The sequence below is a fragment of the Pristiophorus japonicus genome, chromosome 14, assembly GCF_044704955.1.
Source record: "Pristiophorus japonicus isolate sPriJap1 chromosome 14, sPriJap1.hap1, whole genome shotgun sequence".
NCBI lineage: Eukaryota > Metazoa > Chordata > Chondrichthyes > Pristiophoridae > Pristiophorus > Pristiophorus japonicus.
The window spans coordinates 174,510,183-174,530,149 of NC_091990.1; the positions used below are offsets into that span (position 1 = coordinate 174,510,183).

The 19,967-nt window shown below is 45.9% G+C and overlaps 1 protein-coding gene across 2 annotated transcripts in view; it reads left to right on the plus strand.

Moving 5' to 3' along the window:
* LOC139280239 (cytosolic 5'-nucleotidase 1A) overlaps positions 1-19,967 on the plus strand; it is a 96,136-nt gene that overhangs the window by 13,549 nt on the left and 62,620 nt on the right. Inside the window, exons 1-2 of one of the 2 annotated variants that reach the window (XM_070899868.1) lie at positions 3,082-3,105; positions 12,397-12,460. In XM_070899868.1, the coding sequence (XP_070755969.1) occupies positions 12,416-12,460 (45 nt within the window). In that variant the 5' untranslated portion in view covers positions 3,082-3,105; positions 12,397-12,415. Of the gene's footprint in view, positions 1-3,081; positions 3,106-12,396; positions 12,461-19,967 lie in introns of those variants that run through there. The other variant, XM_070899867.1, reaches the window with a different exon arrangement.

The window sequence follows — 19,967 nt, forward strand, 5'->3', positions numbered from 1 at the left end:
CAAAATTTGGCTGTCTGGGGAATTGAGCTCTGCACATGGGTCCATAAACCCTTCTTGGGATAATTCAGCTTCACTGAAAGTCACACTCTACAGGTACCAGTCTGAGACATACCTGGTGACATCTGCAACCTTCCATACAATCTGATTGCAACAGAAAAGCACTGTACCTGGTTTGCAAATGATCAGCACATTAAGTCTCGACATTGGACTGGAAAATGTCACACACAGACAAGAGCTCATTTCTGACATACTGGGGGTAATTTTAACCCTACTCGCTCAGCAGAAACCTGGTGGGTGGGTGGGCAGTTAAAATCGCCCTGGCTCTTACCTGTCCGAAAGCTGCCATGATTGCAACATCTGCAATTTTAACCTGCTCTCATGAGCAGGCAGCAAGGACACACGACTGGAGCCAACAGGGTCCTTCTTTACACCGAAAGCATGCAGAAATCAAGCGACGGCAGCAGAAAGAGCATGCGGCAAACCAGTCCCACCCACCCTTTCCCACCTGTGACAGAGTCTGTGGCTCTCGTATTGGACTGTTCAGCCACCTAAGGACTCACTTCAGGAATGGAAGCAAGTCTTCCTCGATTCCGAGGGACTGCCTATGATAATGATGATGATGGTGATCTTTACATATGCATGTCGCAGCCCAATGACTTCATTGAGACCCGACTGTAATTTTAACTCAGGCCTGAGCGGGGTATCCACCTGGAGTTAAAATCAGGATCATAATCACCTTGAGAAAGTATCTGTCATAATACCATCTGGTGCTAATATTCTTATTCCCCCCCACCTCCCATTAAAAAAAATGGTGGCTTGATATGAATTGCGTGATAGTTTTCCCTTTTCCTACTGCTGTTCCAATTGCATTTCAGTCTTCAGTGTAAATTGACACTACAATAAACCATCATTTCCGTGGTTTCCATTTTGCTGAACCCTCTCCTCCATCCATGAAATATATTCTAAACAGTAGAAGTGGGTAGGGCAGGATAAAGAAAAGGCTGTAATTTAGTCTTGGAGCCCAGACGACAATCTGAGCTCCTTTCTTGTGGTTTGTCATGTTCTGTGTCCTCTCGCTCCCGGACATCCAACACTCTATATTCATTTTAATTTAGCTTTAGATTTTGACCGAATGAATGAGTGAAGCATTTTTTTTTGCTAGTAGAAGGATTCACAAATTGTATATTTTCACCCCAATCCCACAGAATGTTTCCTGGCAGACTAGACTTGTATTTATCAGGAATTCAAATAAAATAAAAATAAACTTCAAACTTTGATTCCTCTGAGCCAAGAGTTTAGTTCTATACTGAGCATAAAGGGGCAGTTAGGCTGTTGCAGAACAGCTATTTTCACTTTCAGTACAATTTTTAAGTGCTTTTCTACCTCTGGTTATTTTGAAGGAAATTATTTTTGTACAGTTAGCTTTATTCCCTAATTTTCTCTTTTCTAAAGGTGCAGACTCCTTGCTTGGGGCACTGGCGTCAGCTGTCCTCTACTACCTCACTCAAATCATTCTTCATGTGTGAGGACAGAGTGTTAGTGCTTCAACCAGCCTCAATCTTGCATCCTGGCTTCCACACCAGTACAGTCCATTCACGCTCTCCAACAGGAGTCACTGGATAGTGATCAGAAGCAGGAATGCTGGCTATTTTTTTCCCTTTCCAGCCTAGGGGCACTGCAGTCAATTGTAACCCCCCCCCCCCCCAAGAACCTCCTGGCTGAGATTATCTGACTCAACATTGACTGGAGATCGAACATGGGACCCTCCTGGCCTGTAGACAACTGTCGCACCAATATCTTTCGATAACTTGTGAGGGAGGGAGGGGGGAGGAGAGAGAGTTTTTATATGAAAGGATTGAGCAGTGAAGATCGGAAAATTCTGAGTGTGTACTATTCAAGTAAGGCTAAGAACCAACCATTTATAACTATTTGATCTCTTGTTAATTTAAAGTTTCTTTTCTAAAGCTGCAATCAGGCATTTATTTTAAGTTCACATGCCCTGGAAGCAATTATTGATTTAGTTGGTTTGAATTGGAATGCTTATATTTAAAGCAAGGCAAGCCATGAACCTGTGTGTTTATGTGGTTTCAGTCTTGTAATTTAGTACAGTGAGGGGTCGTGTTCTTGATGTTGGTTGTTCCTTCGGACCAACCACGTACTGTATATAAACCTCGCGTGTTGCATTAAACGAGTTATCCTGCAGTTTCTGTACAGTGGATTGATTTGGTTATAGATTGAAAAGCTTCAGTGCTGCACTGTGGAACCAACTCTTCAACTCTATCCTGTTTGAAACTCTGTAAGTACCTCAGGATAGATTTAACATTTTTATTCTGTTTCATAGCACTTCCTTGAGGGGAAGTGGGGGGGGCGGGGGGGGGGGTGCAAGATTTGATACTTGAGCGTATTAGCAGCTAATGCCATTTGTACTCAGCAAGTTATTTATTAAGTGGAGGAAAGAACCTCTTCATTTTACAGCAAACTGTATTCTTTAATTTCATCAACTTTTTTGCATAGGCCAAAGCAGCTGATATATTGGTTCCGATTTTGTTGTCAAAATAATGGTAATTGTTAATTACTGGCAATCAAGCTCTCTGGCACTGAAAATTAACTATTACTAGTTAATTACTAGTTAACTATAACCTCAATTCCTTCAGGTTTTAATTGTTGGAGACTTTTAAAATGTAAAATTTAAAATATATATCTTTTTACTTTTCCTGTGTCTCTTTTTCTTTCTCAATGCAATCTTTCCCTCTCTATTTCTCTTTCTCCATTTAATATGGCATCGAATTTACCCACTCACATTTACACTTTTTTTTCAGTCTTTGCGCTGTTAATTTCACAAACCTTCAATCTGATTGGTTAAGGAGATACACAGTTACTTTCCCTGTTCACGCAGGTCCCAGATGTCCAGTTTCCCTCACTGTGATGTAACCAGCTCGCACTTTCAGCTACTTGCGATGCAAAAAACTTAAATACCTAAATGTGCAAAGGCAAGTTCATCATCATCATCCTAGGCAGTCCCTCGGAACTGAGTCCTTAGATGGCTGAACAGTCCAATACGAGAACCACAGCCCCTGTCCCAGGTGGGACAGATAATCGTTGAGGGTAAGAGAGGGTGGGACAGGTTTGCCGCACGCACTTTCCGCTGCCTGTGCTTGATTTCTGCATGCTGTCGGCGATGAGACTCGAGGTGCTCAGCGCCCTCCCGGATGCACTTCCTCCACTTAGGGCAGTCTTTGGTCAAGGACTTCCAGATGTCAGTGGGGATGTTGCACTTTATCAGGGAGGCTTTGAGGGTGTCCTTGTAACATTTCCTCTGCCCACCTTTGGCTCGTTTGCCGTGAAGGAGTTCCGAGTAGAGCGCTTGCTTTGGGAGTCTCGTGTCTGGCATGCGAACAATGTGGCCTGCCCAGCGGAGCTGATCAAGTGTGGCCAGTGCTTCAAGGCTGGGGATGTTGGCCTAGTCGAGGACGCTAATGTTGGTGCATCTGTCCTCCCAGGGGATTTGTAGGATCTTGCAGAGCAAGGGCAAGTCAACTAATGGCTGATGCGGTTAGATGCCCTGCTACCGCAAATTATGGCCCATAATGTATTTTACGATTTCATAAAAATTAATTGGGAAACCAAATGCTCATTTTTTTAAATTGAAAAACCATCAATGACTTTAAAATGCATATGGGGAAGTACGATGACAAAGCATTGGACCTGTTTCAGGCCCTCATTAAAGGGAGGCATCAGCAGTAGATGCCAAGAGTCCGCTAATCATGCTGTAGCCACACGTCAATTGGAACCCACTAACTTTACTCTGTAGAACGATCCCAATCATAAGTTGGCCTGGGTTTTTATCTGGTTTTTGCTTCTCCCAGGAGATCACATAGCTCCGGTTGCAGTGGAGTACAGAACGTTTCAGTATAAGGGGTGTCACAGTTGTGTGAGGCGGACAGGTTGGGCTGGGTGCTCTTCGCCTTTCCGTCATTGTTCATAGCTTTATATGGTACTTATATGGCAGTACAGGCCCGTGAAATGCCGAGGTTGTGAGTATGGGGTACTGAAGTTGCCTGATCAGCCGTGATCATATTGAATGGTGGTGCAGGCTCGAAGGGCCGAATGGCCTACTCCTGCACCTACTTTCTATGTTTCTGTGTAACCTCTAGGGCTGCTGACCAAGGGCCGTGCGGCTCTTTGTCGGCCGGCACGGACACGATGGGCCGAAATGGCCTCCTTCTGCGCTGTAAATTTTTATGTTTCTATGCTGTATATAAAAAAAGGATTTTGTGATGCACACACCCAATGTCGCGGAACATGAGGGAGGGAATGTCGGATGCAGCTGCTGCAATAAGGGAACATGCCCAGACCCTGCGCCCATTGGCAGAATCAACTGCCACTCCCACTCCAATCCCCAGACCAACCTCTGAAGAGGCCCAAGTCAGACCTTCCACATTACCACCTGCCCACACCCCCCATCAAGAAGTGCGCATTACCTGAAATGCTCAAAAGAATAAGCTTGGTACTGAACCGAGAAGCACTGCGCCACCGCCTGCAGGCAGGGGTGGAGTCACCAAGACCGAGCGCGGCGGGCGGTCTTAGAATAAGGTGGAGGAGAGATGGGTGCAGCCTTTCTTTGCTGTTGTTGTTATTGTTGTTACTGTTATGTAACTGTTCTCAAATTAAAACATTTTTGTAAGTGATGTAAATTTACAAGCTTAAATGTTTGTAAGTGATCTTAAAGTTTGTAAGTGATCTTAACTGAATATTTAAAGTTTGATACAAGAATATTTTTATTAAAGTTAAGTACAAACATGTGTTAACATTTTGAATAAAATATATATTTTAAATTATAACTGAATCATTGACATTATTTGTTCCATTATTAACACAACACGACATTACGGAACAGGTCCAAACAGTAAACAAGGTCCATTTTGAATAGTCAGCAAAGTGTTCACGGATGAGCTGCTGGCGCAAGGTTCGAGCAATCGTTAAAGGGGCGTCATGCTCCGAGTTCAGGTAGTTGCATATGACTTCCTCCTCCTCATCCTCATCATCAGCCACTCTCACCTCAGGTTGATCTTCTACTACCAGCTGATGTTGCCTCATGATGACTAAGTTATGCAGCATGCAGCACACAACCATGAACTGCCCCACAATCTCAGTGGAGTATTGCAAGTAACCTCCGCAATGGTCCAGGCATCGGAAACTCTTCTTCCAGATGCCAATGGGCCTCTCTATTATGCTGCGTGTCGCAATGTGCGACATGTTGTATTCCCGCTCAGCTTCCGTCCGGGTTACGCAAAGGGGCGTCATGAGCCAGGTGGCGAGGCCATATCCTTTGTCCCCCAGCAGCCAGCTCTGCTGAAACATGGCAGATATAGCGCTCTTGTGCAGGACGAAAGCGTCACGGGTGCTCCTAGGGTATCTTGCATCAACTGCCATGATGCAATGCATATCGTCACAGACGAGCTGCACGTTGATCGAGTGGAAGCTTTTTCTATTCCTGTACATCTCCGAATCCTTCAGAGGTGCTCGCAAGACGATGGGGCAATCAATGCAGCCCTGTACCTTGGGGAAGCCAGCAATCCTGGAGAAGCCCACAGCCCTTTCATGCATTGTCTGGGCAGTCAAGGGGAACTTTATATAGTCATTCCTCCGGACATATAGTGCAGCAGTCACCTGCCGAATACAGATGTGTTGCATGTTGAGAAATGGCACACACATCCCCAGTTGTGGCCTGGAATGATCCAGATGCATAAAATGAAAGTGCTGCTGTAACCTTCACTTCAACTGACAAAGCAGTCCTCCTGATACTTCTAGGTTGCTCACAGATCTCAGTTACAACTTCTTTGCGGAAACGCAGCCTTCTCACACAGTCTGCTTCACTTAGGTACAGGTATGAATGCCTGTCTCTGTCATGTATCTTACATTATTATATATAACTGTATCCTAACATGCTATACATGACTGTAATAAGATATTTCCTGTAACCACCAGCATACCTTACCACCAGGGGTGCACTTGCAAGAGACAGGTAGATAAGGACAGGTCTCAGGCAAGTGCAGCATTCCAGAGCTGTGAAATAAAGGTGCAGGTCCAGAGTGACCTTGACTTCACTACATGCCTCGTGTGAATCTGTACTGAGGGGACAGGACTTTACAGTGGCGACGAGGATGGGATTACAGAATCCACAGAATGGCGAACAACGGATCAGATATAAAGTACAATGCTGGAGACAATTGGGAGGACTTTATAGAAAGGCTCCAGCAAAGCTTTGTAACCAAAGACTGGTTAGGAGACGACAAAGCAGACAAGAGAAGAACCCATCTCTTGACCAGCTGTGGCTCGAAAACATAGGCCTTAATGAAAGATCTGCTGGCAACCGAGAAACCAGCAAGCAAGTCGTTTGAAGAATTGAGCACACTGGTAAGAGACCACCTGAAGCCAGCGAGCAGCCTACACATGGCCAGACACAGGTTCTACAACTACAGACGCTGTGTGGGCCAGAGCATACCCGACTTCGTGGCGGAACTTTGGAGGTTGGCTAGTTTATGTGAGTTCTCCGGTGAACTGAGGAGAGAAATGCTGAGAGACTTTTTCATTGAAGGAATAGGCCACGCAGGCCTATTCCGAAAGCTCATAGAGACCAAGAAATTGACCTTAGAGGCAGCAGCACTGGTTGCACAGACATTCTTGGTAGGGGAAGAAGAAACGAGGTTGATTTACAATGCAGGTACAACAACCAACGAAATATTGGAACAAGAAGTTCACAGCATTAAACAAGGTGCTACCCCCACACAGACAAAACCGGGAGAACAGGCTCTCGACAGCAGGCAGTGGCACCAGAAGCCATCAAGGGCCACAGGAATGGCCGTTCACACCTCATCAACCCACAATGCGAGCAATCAACTACAAACTGAGAAGCTCAAGAGAGATCAGCCAGACGCAGCTCTGTGGAGGAAGCAGTCTGTGCTGGAGGTGTGGGGGTGGGCACTCATCAAGGGGATGTCGATTTCAGCAGGCTGTTTGCAGGAACTGTGAATATACAGGGCATTTGGCCCGCATGTGCAAAAAAACTGCAGCTGGGCTGGTGTACGAATCGGATGGGTCGGAAAGCGGACCAGAAGACGGTGGGGACAGTACCCGGGACATCGATGTACAGCGGATCAACACGATCAATGGCCGCTGCTCCTACGACAGGACGCCTCCTATAATGATGAGGGTCCTACTCAACAAGATATCTGTCAACATGGAGCTGGACACGGGAGCGAGTCAATCTCTCATGGGCGCTCAACAATTTGAACAACTGTGGCCGTATAAAAGAGACAGCCCAAAACACACAAGGGTCGACACCAAACTAAGGACCTATACCAAAGAAATCGTACCAGTTCTCGGCAGCGCCATGCTCTTTGTCACACACAAAGGGACAGTGAACTAACTTCCCCTGTGGATTGTCCCCGGAGACCCCTCAGCACTGCTGGGGAGAAGCTGGCTGGCAAAACTAAACTGAAAATGGGATGATGTCCATGCCATGTCATTAGAGGAACGGACCTCCTGCTCAACAGTTCTAAGTCGATTTGAACATCTCTTTCAGCCAGGTGTGGGCACTTTCAAAGGGGCCAAAGTCAAAATCTACATCACACAGGATGCTAGACCGGTCCATCACAATGCCAGAGCTGTACCCTATGTGATGAGGGAAAAGATTGAACACGAACTAGACAGGCTTCTGCGGGAAGGCATTATATCACCTGTGGAATTTAGCGACTGGGCAAGTCCCATCGTCCCAGTCATGAAGCCTGATGGATCCGTACGAATCTGAGGGGACTACAATTCTACCATAAACAGAGTCTCCCTACAGGACCAGTACCCGCTGCCCAGAGCGGAGGACTTATTTGCCACATTGGCTGGAGGTAAACTTTTCTCAAAATTAGACCTCACGTCTGCATATATGACTCAAGAATTGACCGAGGAATCCAAGCTACTCACCACCATCAACACACATCGAGGCCTTTTCATGTACAGTCGATGCCCATTCGGTATCAGGTCGGCAGCTGCCATATTCCCGCGCAACATGGAGAGTCTGCTCAAGTCTATCCCGGGGACGGTTGTATTTCAAGACGACATACTTATCACGGGCAGGGACATCGACTCCCATCTCCGTAATTTGGAGGAAGTACTAAAGCGGTTGGATCGGGTAGGCGTAAGAGTTAAGAAATCCAAGTGCTTGTTTCTCACGCCTGAGGTTGAATTTTTGGGCAGAAGGATTGCCGCTGATGGAATCCGCCCAACAGAGTCCAAAACACAAGCAATTCGCCTGGCACCCAGGCCCCGGAATGTCTCAGAACTGCGCGCCTCTCTCGGTATACTCAATTACTTTGGGAACTTTATGCAGAACTTACGCACGCTGCTGGAGCCTCTCCACGTGCTACTCAGGAAGGGGTGCGATTGGTTTTGGGGAACGCCCAGGAACGCGCCTTCAATAAGGCATGCAACCTTCTGTGTTCCAACAGTGTTTTGACTTTCTTTGACCCAGGTAAAAAGCTAGTTCTCACATGCGATGCGTCAGCGTATGGGGTCGGGTGCATTTTGCTACATGTCAATAGTGCGGGCAAATTACAACCGATAGCTTATGCCTCCAGGTCACTTTCGCGGGCGGAGCGCGGGTACGGAATGGTAGAGAAGGAGGCGCTCGCGTGCGTGTACGTTGTCAAAAAGATGCACCAATACCTTTTCGGGGCCAAGTTCACGTTAGAAACCGACCACAAGCTCCCCACGTCCCTCCTATCTGAGAGCAAAGCAATAAACGGCAACGCCTCGGCGCAAATTCAACGGTGGGCACTCATGCTGGCGTCCTTCGACTATACCATTAGGCACAGACAACTCTGCCGACGCGCTCAGCAGGCTACCCCTGGCAACCACGGAAAGGTCTGACGAACAGGACTGTGAGATAGTCATGGCAATCAATGCCTTTGAGTCCACAGGTTCGCCCATGACGGCTCGCCAAATCAGAGCCTGGACGGCCAGCGACCCCACGTTATCCTTAGTAAAAAGATGTGTCCTAACCGCTGACTGGGCAGAGGCTCGCGATGCCTGCCCCGAGGAATTAAAACCTTTTCACAGGCGCATGCATGAGCTATCAATACAAGCAGACTGCCTGATGTGGGGCAGCCGAGTAGTCATTCCTCTGCGAGGCAGAGCGGCATTTGTCCGGGAGCTCTACCGCGAGCACCCGGGGATCGTTCTCATAAAGGCCATAGCCAGATTCCACGTCTGGTGGCCTGGTATTGACGCAGACTTGGAGCTCTGCGTCCGAAGGTGCACCATTTGTGCCCAACTCAGCAATGTCCCCAGGGAGGCTCCACTGAGCCCCTGACCTACCAAACCGTGGTCGCAGGTGCACGTAGACTATGCGGGCCCATTCATGGGCAAAATGTTCCTCGTAGTTGTAGATGCATTTTGAAAGTGGATCGAATGCACCATTTTAAACTCGAGCACAACCTCCACCACTGTGGAGAGCCTCGCAACCATGTTTGCAATGCACGGAATCCCTGACACATTGGTCAGTGACAATGGTCCGTGCTTCACCAGCGCAGAATTCCAAGACTTTATAATTGACCACGGCATAAATAACATCAAGACGGCACTGTTCAAGCCGGCCTTCAATGGCCAGGTGGAGAGAGCAGTGCAAATCATTAAAAAAGGCATGCTTAAAATCCAAGGTCCCACGCTGCAGGGTCACCTGTCGCGACTGCTGCTGGCATACATATCTCGTCCGCACTCACTGACTGGGATCCCCCCGCGCAACTGTTGATGAAAAGGACTTTAAAAACAAGGCTCTTATTAATCCTCCCAGACACGCACAAAATCGTTGAGGCAAAGCGCCGTAAGCTGACTGAGTACCATGACAGAAATTCGAGGGGGAGATGCAATGAGATAGGGGACAAAGTGTTTGTACTAAACTATGGCAGGGGTCCCAAATGGCTTGCAGGGACAGTAACGGGAAAGGAAGGTCACAGGCTGCTGGTAGTACAAATGGACAATGGCAAAACCTGCCGGAGGCATGTAGACCAAGTCAAAAGCAGATTTACCAACAGCACTGCGGAACCAGAGGCAGACTACAATGTGGAACTTGCACCACACCTGGTGGACAGACAAAGGGAACAACCTGAGGAAAGGGCAATCCCAACAGACAGCCCAGGCGAGTAAACAACAATCCTACCAATCGAAACAGACAGCCCAGGCGAGATACCAGCATCCACACCCAAAGAAAAACAGACACCAAGGCAAACAACTGAACCACAACTACGCGAGAGCGTAGACCACCTGAGAGACTGAACTTATAAAGACAATAAGACCTTGGGGGAGGGTGATGTCATGTATCTTACATTATTATATATAACTGTATTCTAACATGCTATACATGACTGTAATAAGATATGACTTGTAACCACCAGCATACCTTACCACCAGGGGTGCACTTGCAAGAGACAGGTATATAAGGACAGGTCTCAGGCAAGTGCAGCATTCCAGAGCTGTGAAATAAAGGTGCAGGTCCAGAGTGAGCTTGACTTCACTACATGCCTCGTGTGAATCTGTACTGAGGGGACAGGACTTTACAGTCTCGATATACCCAATGTGGGTAAGGCCTTCTGCCCATCATCCTACGTGGTTTCTCAGGTGATGCTGTCTAATCAATCTTCTCCTCTGCAACACCATCATGCAGAAGGCTTGCACGAGGTATGGCATTGTCAATATTGCCCCCATTATTAAATTGTAGCTTTGCAACAAGCTCAAAACACTAGGTCAACGCACTCACACCTCTTCTTCCCTCTCTCCAAGACCACACCCTGGTCTGCGCATGCGCAATAGGCTTGCTTACAACAGGAAGCTAGGCGAACGCCGTTCCGAAGGGATGGGCGATGGCCTCCATTGCCCTCAGCCAAAGGAGTTAGATGTAGTCCTTATTACTAGGGGGAACAAGGGGTATGGCGAGAAAGCAGGAATGGGGTACTGAAGTTGCATGTTCAGCCATGAACTTATTGAATGGCGGTGCAGGCTCGAAGGGCCGAATGGCCTACTCCTGCACCTATTTTCTATGTTTCTATGTTTCTATTCAATGAAGACATTTGGAGCCACAAAGTGTAAAGCATTTCTTGAATTTTTGATTTTTTTCCAAGTACCACCCCCCCCTCCCTCGGGCTTCTTTTGAAGCCAAGCCCTGAGCCCGTGTCCAGGCGAGGGAGTGATTCTGTCAGCTGACGCTTTGACCCTCGAGCCCGGTGAGGAGAGGTTCGGTGGTGGGGTGATACTTTGAAAAAAAGAAAAAATCAAGAATTGCATTACACTTCCAATTTCTCCCTTTTGACTTTCAAAAAATTAAGATTTATAATGCATATTCTCTGCCTTCATCATTTCCTCCAAACCTTCGGCTAAAAACAATGGCGTCTTTGTTGCTGTAATGTGTGCTGAGGATTTTTTGGGAGTGGTCACACACGCCATCGCAGAAAAAATGTAAGTTGGCCAAGTTTGCTTAAATGTCACAAACTGGTGCAGACATCAGGTTACACCCCCCATGACGCAAAAAAATCGTAGCCTGAAAAAATCATACCCAAGTGAATTACGCTGGTGCAGAAACTTTGGGGAAACTTGGAGATTTTTATTTACTCCAAAAAAACATGCATGGCAAAAAAACGGCGCAGATAATTGGTGAAAATTGAGCCATTTGTGTTTTATTGTTGTCCATCTCATTTTATCTCGGCGCCTAAGGACTCATTTTTAGAGTGGAAGCAAGTCTTCCTCGATTCCGAGGGACTGCCTATGATGATGATTGTTGTTCAGTACAATTAAAAAATTTATATTTGGGATTTCAAACCAATTTGTCAACTCTATTTGTGACACTAGACTTGCTCTTGCCCTCAGTGTAATTTCAAGTTGCTTCAACAATTTAGTTTCTTTATTGCCAGTTTTTCCTTCTCCCGAAGGCATTAACTCCATGCAGGAGTACAGTTCCACAGTGCTGGTTCTTCAACTAAGTGGCCATTCTTCATGTGTGAGCCTTGACCGTGAGCGATGGCAAGTCATTTGACTGTGAACAGAAATCACAGCCCAGCCCAATCCTGTCCTCGTGACTACCAGCAGGGAGACACTGGATGGTGAGGAGGATCAAGACTCTTCCTGACCTCGGGGTGCTGAGGCCAACTCTAACATGCCCGCGACTCAGGCTGAGATCAACTAACAGTACAAACCAGCAATCAAATCTGCGACCTTTCTGGTCTGCATGACTCGCCCATTCACCAGGGACGTATAAGCTCTATTTCAGCATATTGTATGGGAAGTGACAGCTGTGATACAGAAGGTGAAATAATGGAGCTTTTCATTCTAATAGCAGGGATCTTCTTGTTCCAGGTTTGACTGTGTATTGAAGATGGAGGACATGGTTCAGGTTATCGTAAATACTGAAGTGAAGCAGGTAAATATATAGCAACACTACACTCACAACAGAACAACAAACAGGCCTGTGCTCTTGTACTGCATGTGTCACGTGGGGTGAAGACGTGCTCACAGTCACGGAGGGGCACATGTATTTAAATAATAGTAGCTTAATGTTAATGCTTTTTAACTTGGATCAAATATCTCTATATGCCTATGCTAAAGTATACACAATGCACAAGTCAATATGGCTGCAGTCGTTAACTACACTCCTTAGCATAAGTGATAATGGTCTATTGTTATTCCTTACCGTAGGAAATAGAAGAAAGCACAGATTCCAAAAATGATATCCCTAAATTTCCTCTGTCCTCAAATATCTATTCAATTCTACCTTGCATTTTTCAACAGTCTCTGCCTCCCTGAGCAGTCTGTTCCACACATTTACCACTCCCTACATAAGGTTGTTAATTCTAAACTCTCCGCGATCATCCCCCTTCTAAGCTTGTACCCATGCCCATGCGTTTGTGACAATCTCAAACAAATGAGAGTTCAATTTATCTATTCCCTTAATGATTTTGAATACATAAATGATGGCCTCGAAATCCCGGCCGAGGTCTTCCCGCAGGCAAACGACTGAAAAAGGGGAAAAAAAAAATGCGCACTTACCTGTTCCTGCTGCGCCCACTCGAGATCCCGGTCCTGAGGCCTCCACTCCCTGCGCGTCGCAGTGCGTGCACTGCGGGACGTCCGTAGGACGGAGTTGGAGTCACATGGCTCTGGGTAGCCAATCAAGCTACAGTATTTTCTCATTCATAATAATGAGAACTCCGTAAATAGGAGTTCCCATTATTATGATTGAGAAACAGCCCCCAAGCACCAAAACACTAATAAAAAATAGAAAATATACACTACATATTTAAGATTAATTTACATTAACGTTATTAATGTCTTATAAAAGAAAATATTTATCCGATTTAAAAAAATTTTTAATTATGGTTTTAAATAAACTTACCGTAGTGGGGAGGGTTTTCAACAATAAAACGTGTTTGTTAAATTTTATTTTATGTTTTTGTATGTTTTAAAACTCTTATGCCTATAAAAGTAGGCTATGTTTTCAGGACATGCGCTGGGCAAGATATGGGTAAATTCCGCGATCTTTCCCATGCGAATGTCCTGGATGTGGTGATACGGAGGATCTGTCAAGCTCCAGGATCGGGAAAGCCGGTTTTCAGCGCATGTGCATTGTGCACTGAAAACCGGCTTTTCCGATGCCTTCCTGGGTCCGTACACACTCCGTACACCCTTCGTACGGACCAGGAGAGGCCGGGATTTCTGCCCCGACATCTTCCCCGAGCCTTCGCTTCTCCACATTAAACAATCCTAGATTCTTCAACCATCCCTTGCTTCGGATGCCAATGATCTGCTTGTGTAGTGTTTGACTTTAGCTACCTCTTGTATGTCGCAGCTTTGAAAGGTTACAATCTCTGTCATTTAAGTATTGAGAGCCTGGTGTTTGCACATTGATGCAAGATGCAGATTGCATTAAAATGCAGTCAACCTTTAGAAACAGAGTTCAGCATACGGTCCTTTAACCACAACCTCACTACAAAGGGGAGCTGTGCTTTAATCAGAAGAGATACCTCATCCAAATGAAGCCAGCACCACAGATAATATCATTGAGTCCAGCTGTGCTGCCCACTCAAAGTTAGCCCCTGTATCTAAAAACAGAGAGAACATTGTTGAAAGCAGCAAAAAAAAGAATTTATATTAAATCTACCATTTAGCAGAGCGCCATGGTAAAATATTGAGGGAATCAAGGGATATGGGGATAGTGCGAAAAGGTGGAATTGAGGTAGAAGATCAACCATGATTTTATTGAATGGCGGAGCAGGCTTGAGAGGCCGAGTCTTCTTCTCATTTTGAATGTACCCAATGGTAGTCGCAGAATTAACATAGAGCATCCACTACCTGGGCTGCTTTCAAGAATGTGCATGCTGGGAGGTGTGTGTGTTTGTCTGATTTTAACCAAGGGCTTTTTAACAGATTGGACATAAGGTGAGGAGATACTTCTGGAAGAAGAATGTGACAGAAACTGAATCTGTGGATCCGGGGGGGAAAATAAACACATTTATGTTTTTAAAGCATTCATGTGATGGGAGCGGCAGCACATAGATTAGATTTCTCCCTACCCTGTTCATTTCCCTACATTAAAGTCACTGTACTTCAATAATAATTTGTAGTGCGAGATGCTTTGAGACATTTCAGCAATTGTTGCTATGGGAGGGTGACACAGAGTGTAAAAAAAGGAATCTGCCCCACAGGGAAGTGAGAGAGGGTTCGAGAGTGCCTTATTAACAGTTCACTGCCGTCTGCCTCCTGTTGGTTGGCTCAGTGTGATATTAATCGAGGCCTGAAAGCAGGCTGTCAGGCAATTATCACAGCCACATTGCAGAGGATCACCCAGGGGGGGATCTGGGTGAAGACAGAAAGGTTCACAACCTCTGACACAATTATTTTTTTAAACTTCTTTTCTCCCTTCCCTTTCTGAAGATACAGACTCTCGCTGGAGTGCCATTCCACAGGTGCTGGCTTCTCTCGTGTGTTCCTCCTCCAAGTTAACTTCCCTCAAGGTGCTGAAATTCCCCTCCCGTGCGCGGGTGATGACTTTCATGCCAGGCACAGAGGTAGCGCAATACTGGGATTGACGTCTGTGTGCTGATTTGTGCTTGCCCCTGGGTTTTTTTTGATGGGCGTACAGTGGGTGGTGAAGGAAGTGTGCACTGATTCATGGCACTAGTCTCATTACAGCTTTCAGTTGGATATATTGGGAACGTGCTTTTACTACCCTGGGAATTAAAATGCATTCTGCCCTTGGTCCCAGACTTGCACTGTGTACCTTTAAAAATTGGAGCAAAGCACGCTCCTACATGCACACAGCAAGCAGAAGTAGCTTTAAATCTGTTCGGTCTGTGATGAGTCCTGTTTTGGGGGATTTGCATTAATGCTTGTTTCTTCCGGTTATTTGCTTCTTTTCATTTTATTTCAACTTTCAAGCTGGCCACTATAATTAAAAACATTTTCCCGAACATAAGCTATTCTTCCGACCATCATCATCATCAGACAGTCCCTCGAAAGGATGACTTGCTTCCACACCAAAAAGGGATGAGTTCGCAGGTGTTTCAATGAAGGACCTAATATTCCAGATCCCAAACTACATCCTGAAGGGTGGAAGATGCCTGTGCGTGGATTTTTTTAACGTGGGCTGGCCGTTGTACACCAGCCGCCACACGGGCTTGACAGAGCTAGGTCTTGGTCCAGCGGTAAAGATTAATCAAGATGACTGGAGACCAGCTCTGGGCGTTGGCACACTCATGTCTCATCTCAGTATAGAATACAGTAGAAAATGCCTGGTTTCAAACTTTGCCGCAATAGGAGGCCCATTGCCACTTTAAGAAGCTGTCTACATGTTTCTGCTCCTGTCCCAAGAACTCTGGACCTCTATGTTCCCAGTGCATGGCGCAAAAAGCATTCAGAAAACACACCAGCTGCATTCAAATGAAGGCACAGTGCAAAGCCTCGGAAAATTCCCTCTGTGCAGGCAGCACGAAATTGCCAGACTAAATGTATTGGCGTTGTTGATGCAGCTGAGGTAAAATTCCTGGTGGGCCTGGTCAGCCATTGGTAGGCGATTTAATCATGGAGTTTATCACGGCCCAGCCGTTTCCTGTTCTCAGTGTCCACAAATATGTCCTTTCCAACAGGGATTAAAAGCTGAGAATCTGACTAGCTTTCCTCCCCAGCCCACAGGTGCTGAGGTAAATTATTGTGCCCTGGCTGCCCAGTTGATAAAAGCAAACTTAGTAATGAGCAGCGATCCAAACTGAAACTCTCTTTTCTGCATCTCAGTTACACACTGCAGTTATCCCCAAATCTGCCACCAGGCCCTCAAAACCGTCACCAAGCTCATGGTCTACAGGGCTGTAGTAATACCCGCCCTCCTGTATGGCTCAGAGACATGGATCATGTACAGTAGACACCTCAAGTCACTGGAGAAATATCACCAACGATGTCTCCGTAAGATCCTACAAATCCCCTGGGAGGACAGACGCACCAACGTTAGCGTCCTCGACCAGGCCAACATCCCCAGCATTGAAGCACTGACCACACTCGATCAGCTCCACTGGTCAGGCCACATTGTCCGCATGCCAGACACGAGACTCCCAAAGCAAGCGCTCTACTCGGAACTCCTTCATGGCAAACGAACCAAAGGTGGACGGAGGAAACGTTACAGGGACACCCTCAAAGCCTCTCTGATAAAGTGCAACAGCCCCACTGACAGCTGGGAGTCCCTGGCCAAAGACCGGCCTAAGTGGAGGAAGTGCATCCGAGAGGGCGCTGAGCACCTCGAGTCTCATCGCCGAGAGCATGCAAAAATCAAGCGCAGGCAGCGGAAAGAGCGTGTGGCAAACCAGTCCCACCCATTCAACGACTATCTGTCCCACCTGTGACAGGGACTGTGGTTCTCGTGTACAACGGTCACCACACGTTAAAAAAATCCACGCACAGATTTAGATCAGGACCTGGAATTTTAGGTCCTTAATTGAAACACCTGTGAACTTTTTGACCTGCAAGCAAGTCTTCCTCGATTCCGAGGGACTGCCTATGATGATGATGCAGTGAGTGGGCTAAGTGAGTGGGCAAAAATTTGGCAGATGGAGTATAATGTTAGAAAGTGTGAGGTCATCCACGTTGGCAGAAAAAAATCAAAGAGCAAGTTATTATTTAAATGGGGAAAGATTGCAAAGTGCCGCAGTACAGCGGGACCTGGGGGTACTTGTGCATGAAACACAAAAGGATAGTATGCAGGTACAGCAAGTGATCAGGAAGTCCAATGGTATCTTGGCCTTTATTGCAAAGGGGATGGAGTATAAAAGCAGGGAAGTCTTACTACAGTTATACAGGGTATTGGTGAGGCCACACCTGGAATACTGCGTGCAGTTTTGGTTTCCATATTTACGAAAGGATATACTTGCTTTGGAGACAGTTCAGAGAAGGTTCACTAGGTTGATTCTGGAGATGAGAGGGTTGACTTATGAGGTAAGGTTGAGTAGGTTAGGCCTCTACTCATTGGAGTTCAGAAGAATGAGAGGTGGTCTTATTGAAAGGTATAATATTATGAGGGGGCTTGACAAGGTGGATGCAGAGAGGATGTATCCACTGATGGGGGAGACTAGAACTAGAGGGCATGATCTTAGAATAAGGGGCCGCCCATTTAAAACAGAGATGAGGAGAAATTTCTTCTCTCAGAGGGTTGTGAATCTGTGGAATTTGCTGCCTCAGAGAGCTGTAGAAGCTGGGACATTGAATAAATTTAAGACAGAAATAGACAGTTTCTTAAACGATAAGGGGTTATGGGGAGCGGGCAGGGAAGTGGAGCTGAGTCCATGAACAGATCAGCCATGACCTTATTGAATGGTAGAGCAGTCTCGAGGGGCCGTATGGCCTTCTCCTGTTCCTATTTCTTTTGTTCTTACGTTCTTATCAACTGAGCCAACAGGGGGAGCTCTCTGTTAAGCAGGCTTATGTTAGTCATAATGTAGAAGTACATTCCTTGCATTGATGGGCATGCTGGAAATCTGAATTAAGCCTTGCTGAACTCCACGCTGATGATCTATTTAAATATTTGTCTCTAATGCTGTATTTATGGTATTGCACTGCCACTGTTGGCAGCCCTGACTTGGGTAGCAGTGCTGCAGTGTAACCGGGCAGACCACTCATTCCTACAACTTGGAATACCACCTGAAGAACTACAGTTTGAGACACCACATGTTCTAGCAGTCACCACCTTTTCTGCCCATGCGTTTGCTGAACACTTAGCCAGGCTGCATAAACATGTGATGTGGTTTATTAATTCCTGCCCTGTACAGAACCCACTCCCCCCAAATCAGTGGATGTCCAGGAGCCAGAAATTGAATGTTAAAATAGGAATTTTTAAACAACTGTACACACACAAGCCCATTGCAGTCATTTACTGCCTATGCTGGTAAGAATGCCTCCAACTGTGCAGGACAAAGTTCAAAACGCAGGCAGTCAAGTCAAATTGAACCACTTCCATTTGAAGCAATTCTGTATCATAATGAGGGATTTAAAATTCCCTTTTCAGCTGGAGAGCATGCACCAGTAGGTTGGTATATGCTGCCATCATTTGATAGGAAAACTGCAATTGCACTTCGATACCATTCATAGTTTGATTCATGGCTTCATTTATTTTGTGTTACATAGCGATCACACTGCTGGGCGTGTACTATAGACCCCCAAACAGTGAGAGGGAGATAGAAGAGCAAATATCTAGGCAAATTTCTGAGAAGTGCAAAAACTATAGGGCAGTAAGAGTAGGGGATTTCAACTATCCTAATATGAACTGGGACAATATTAGTGTGAAGGTTATAGAGAGTGCGGAATTCCTAAAATGCATACAAGACAACTTTTTTAGCCAGTATGTAGCAAGCCCAACATGGGAGGGGATGGTACTGGATTTAGTTTTAGGGAAGGAAGCTGGGCAGGTGGAAGGGGTATCAGTGGGAGAGCATTTAGGTGCTAGTGATCATAATGCAGTTATGGAAAAGGACAAGGATAGATCAGGAATAAAAGTTCTTAATTGGGGAAAAGCCAACTTTGCTAAGCTGAGAGGTGTTTTAGCCATAGTGGACTGGAAACAGCTATTTGAAGGTAAATCAGTGTCAGAGCAGTGGGGGGCATTCAAGGAGGAGATCCAGAGGGTTCAGGCCAAACATGTGCCCTTAAAGAAAAAGGGTGGGACTAACAAAGCTAGAGCCCCTTGGATGTCTAACGACATACAGGGTAGGATAAAGAAAAAAGGGGAAGCTTATGACAGATACCGAGGGCTAAATACTGCAGAATCTCTAGAGGAGTATAGAAAGTTCAAGGGTGAAATTAAAAGAGATATTAGGAAAGCAAAGAGAGAGCATGAAAAATTCTTGGCAAGTAAAATCAAGAAAAACCCAAAGATGTTTTATAAATATATTATGAGCAAGAAGGTAACTAAAGAAAGGGTAGGGCCCATTAGAGACAGTGAGGGTAATCTGTGTGGAGATGGAAGATGTGAGTATGGTTCTTAATGAATACTTTGCGTCTATTTTCACAAAAGTGAGGGGCACTGCAGACACTGCTATCGAGGAGAAGGAGTGTGAAATATTAGGTGAAACAAATTTCATTAATTAATTAATTTCATAAAAATTCTGAGAGTAGGTATTAAGGGGTTTAGCAGCTTTGAAAGTGGATAAGTTCCCAGGCCCGGATGAAATGTATCCCAGGCTGTTAAGTGAAGCAAAAGCGGAAATAGCAGAGGCTTGGACCATCATTTTCCAATCCACTCTGGCTTCAGGTGTGGTGCCACAGGACTGGAGATCACAGAGAAATGTGGTACCTTTGTTTAAGAAGAGAGAAAGGGATAGACTGAGTAATTACAGGCCAGTCAGCCTAGCCTCAGTGGTGGGAAAATTATTGGAAAAAAATCCTGAAGGACA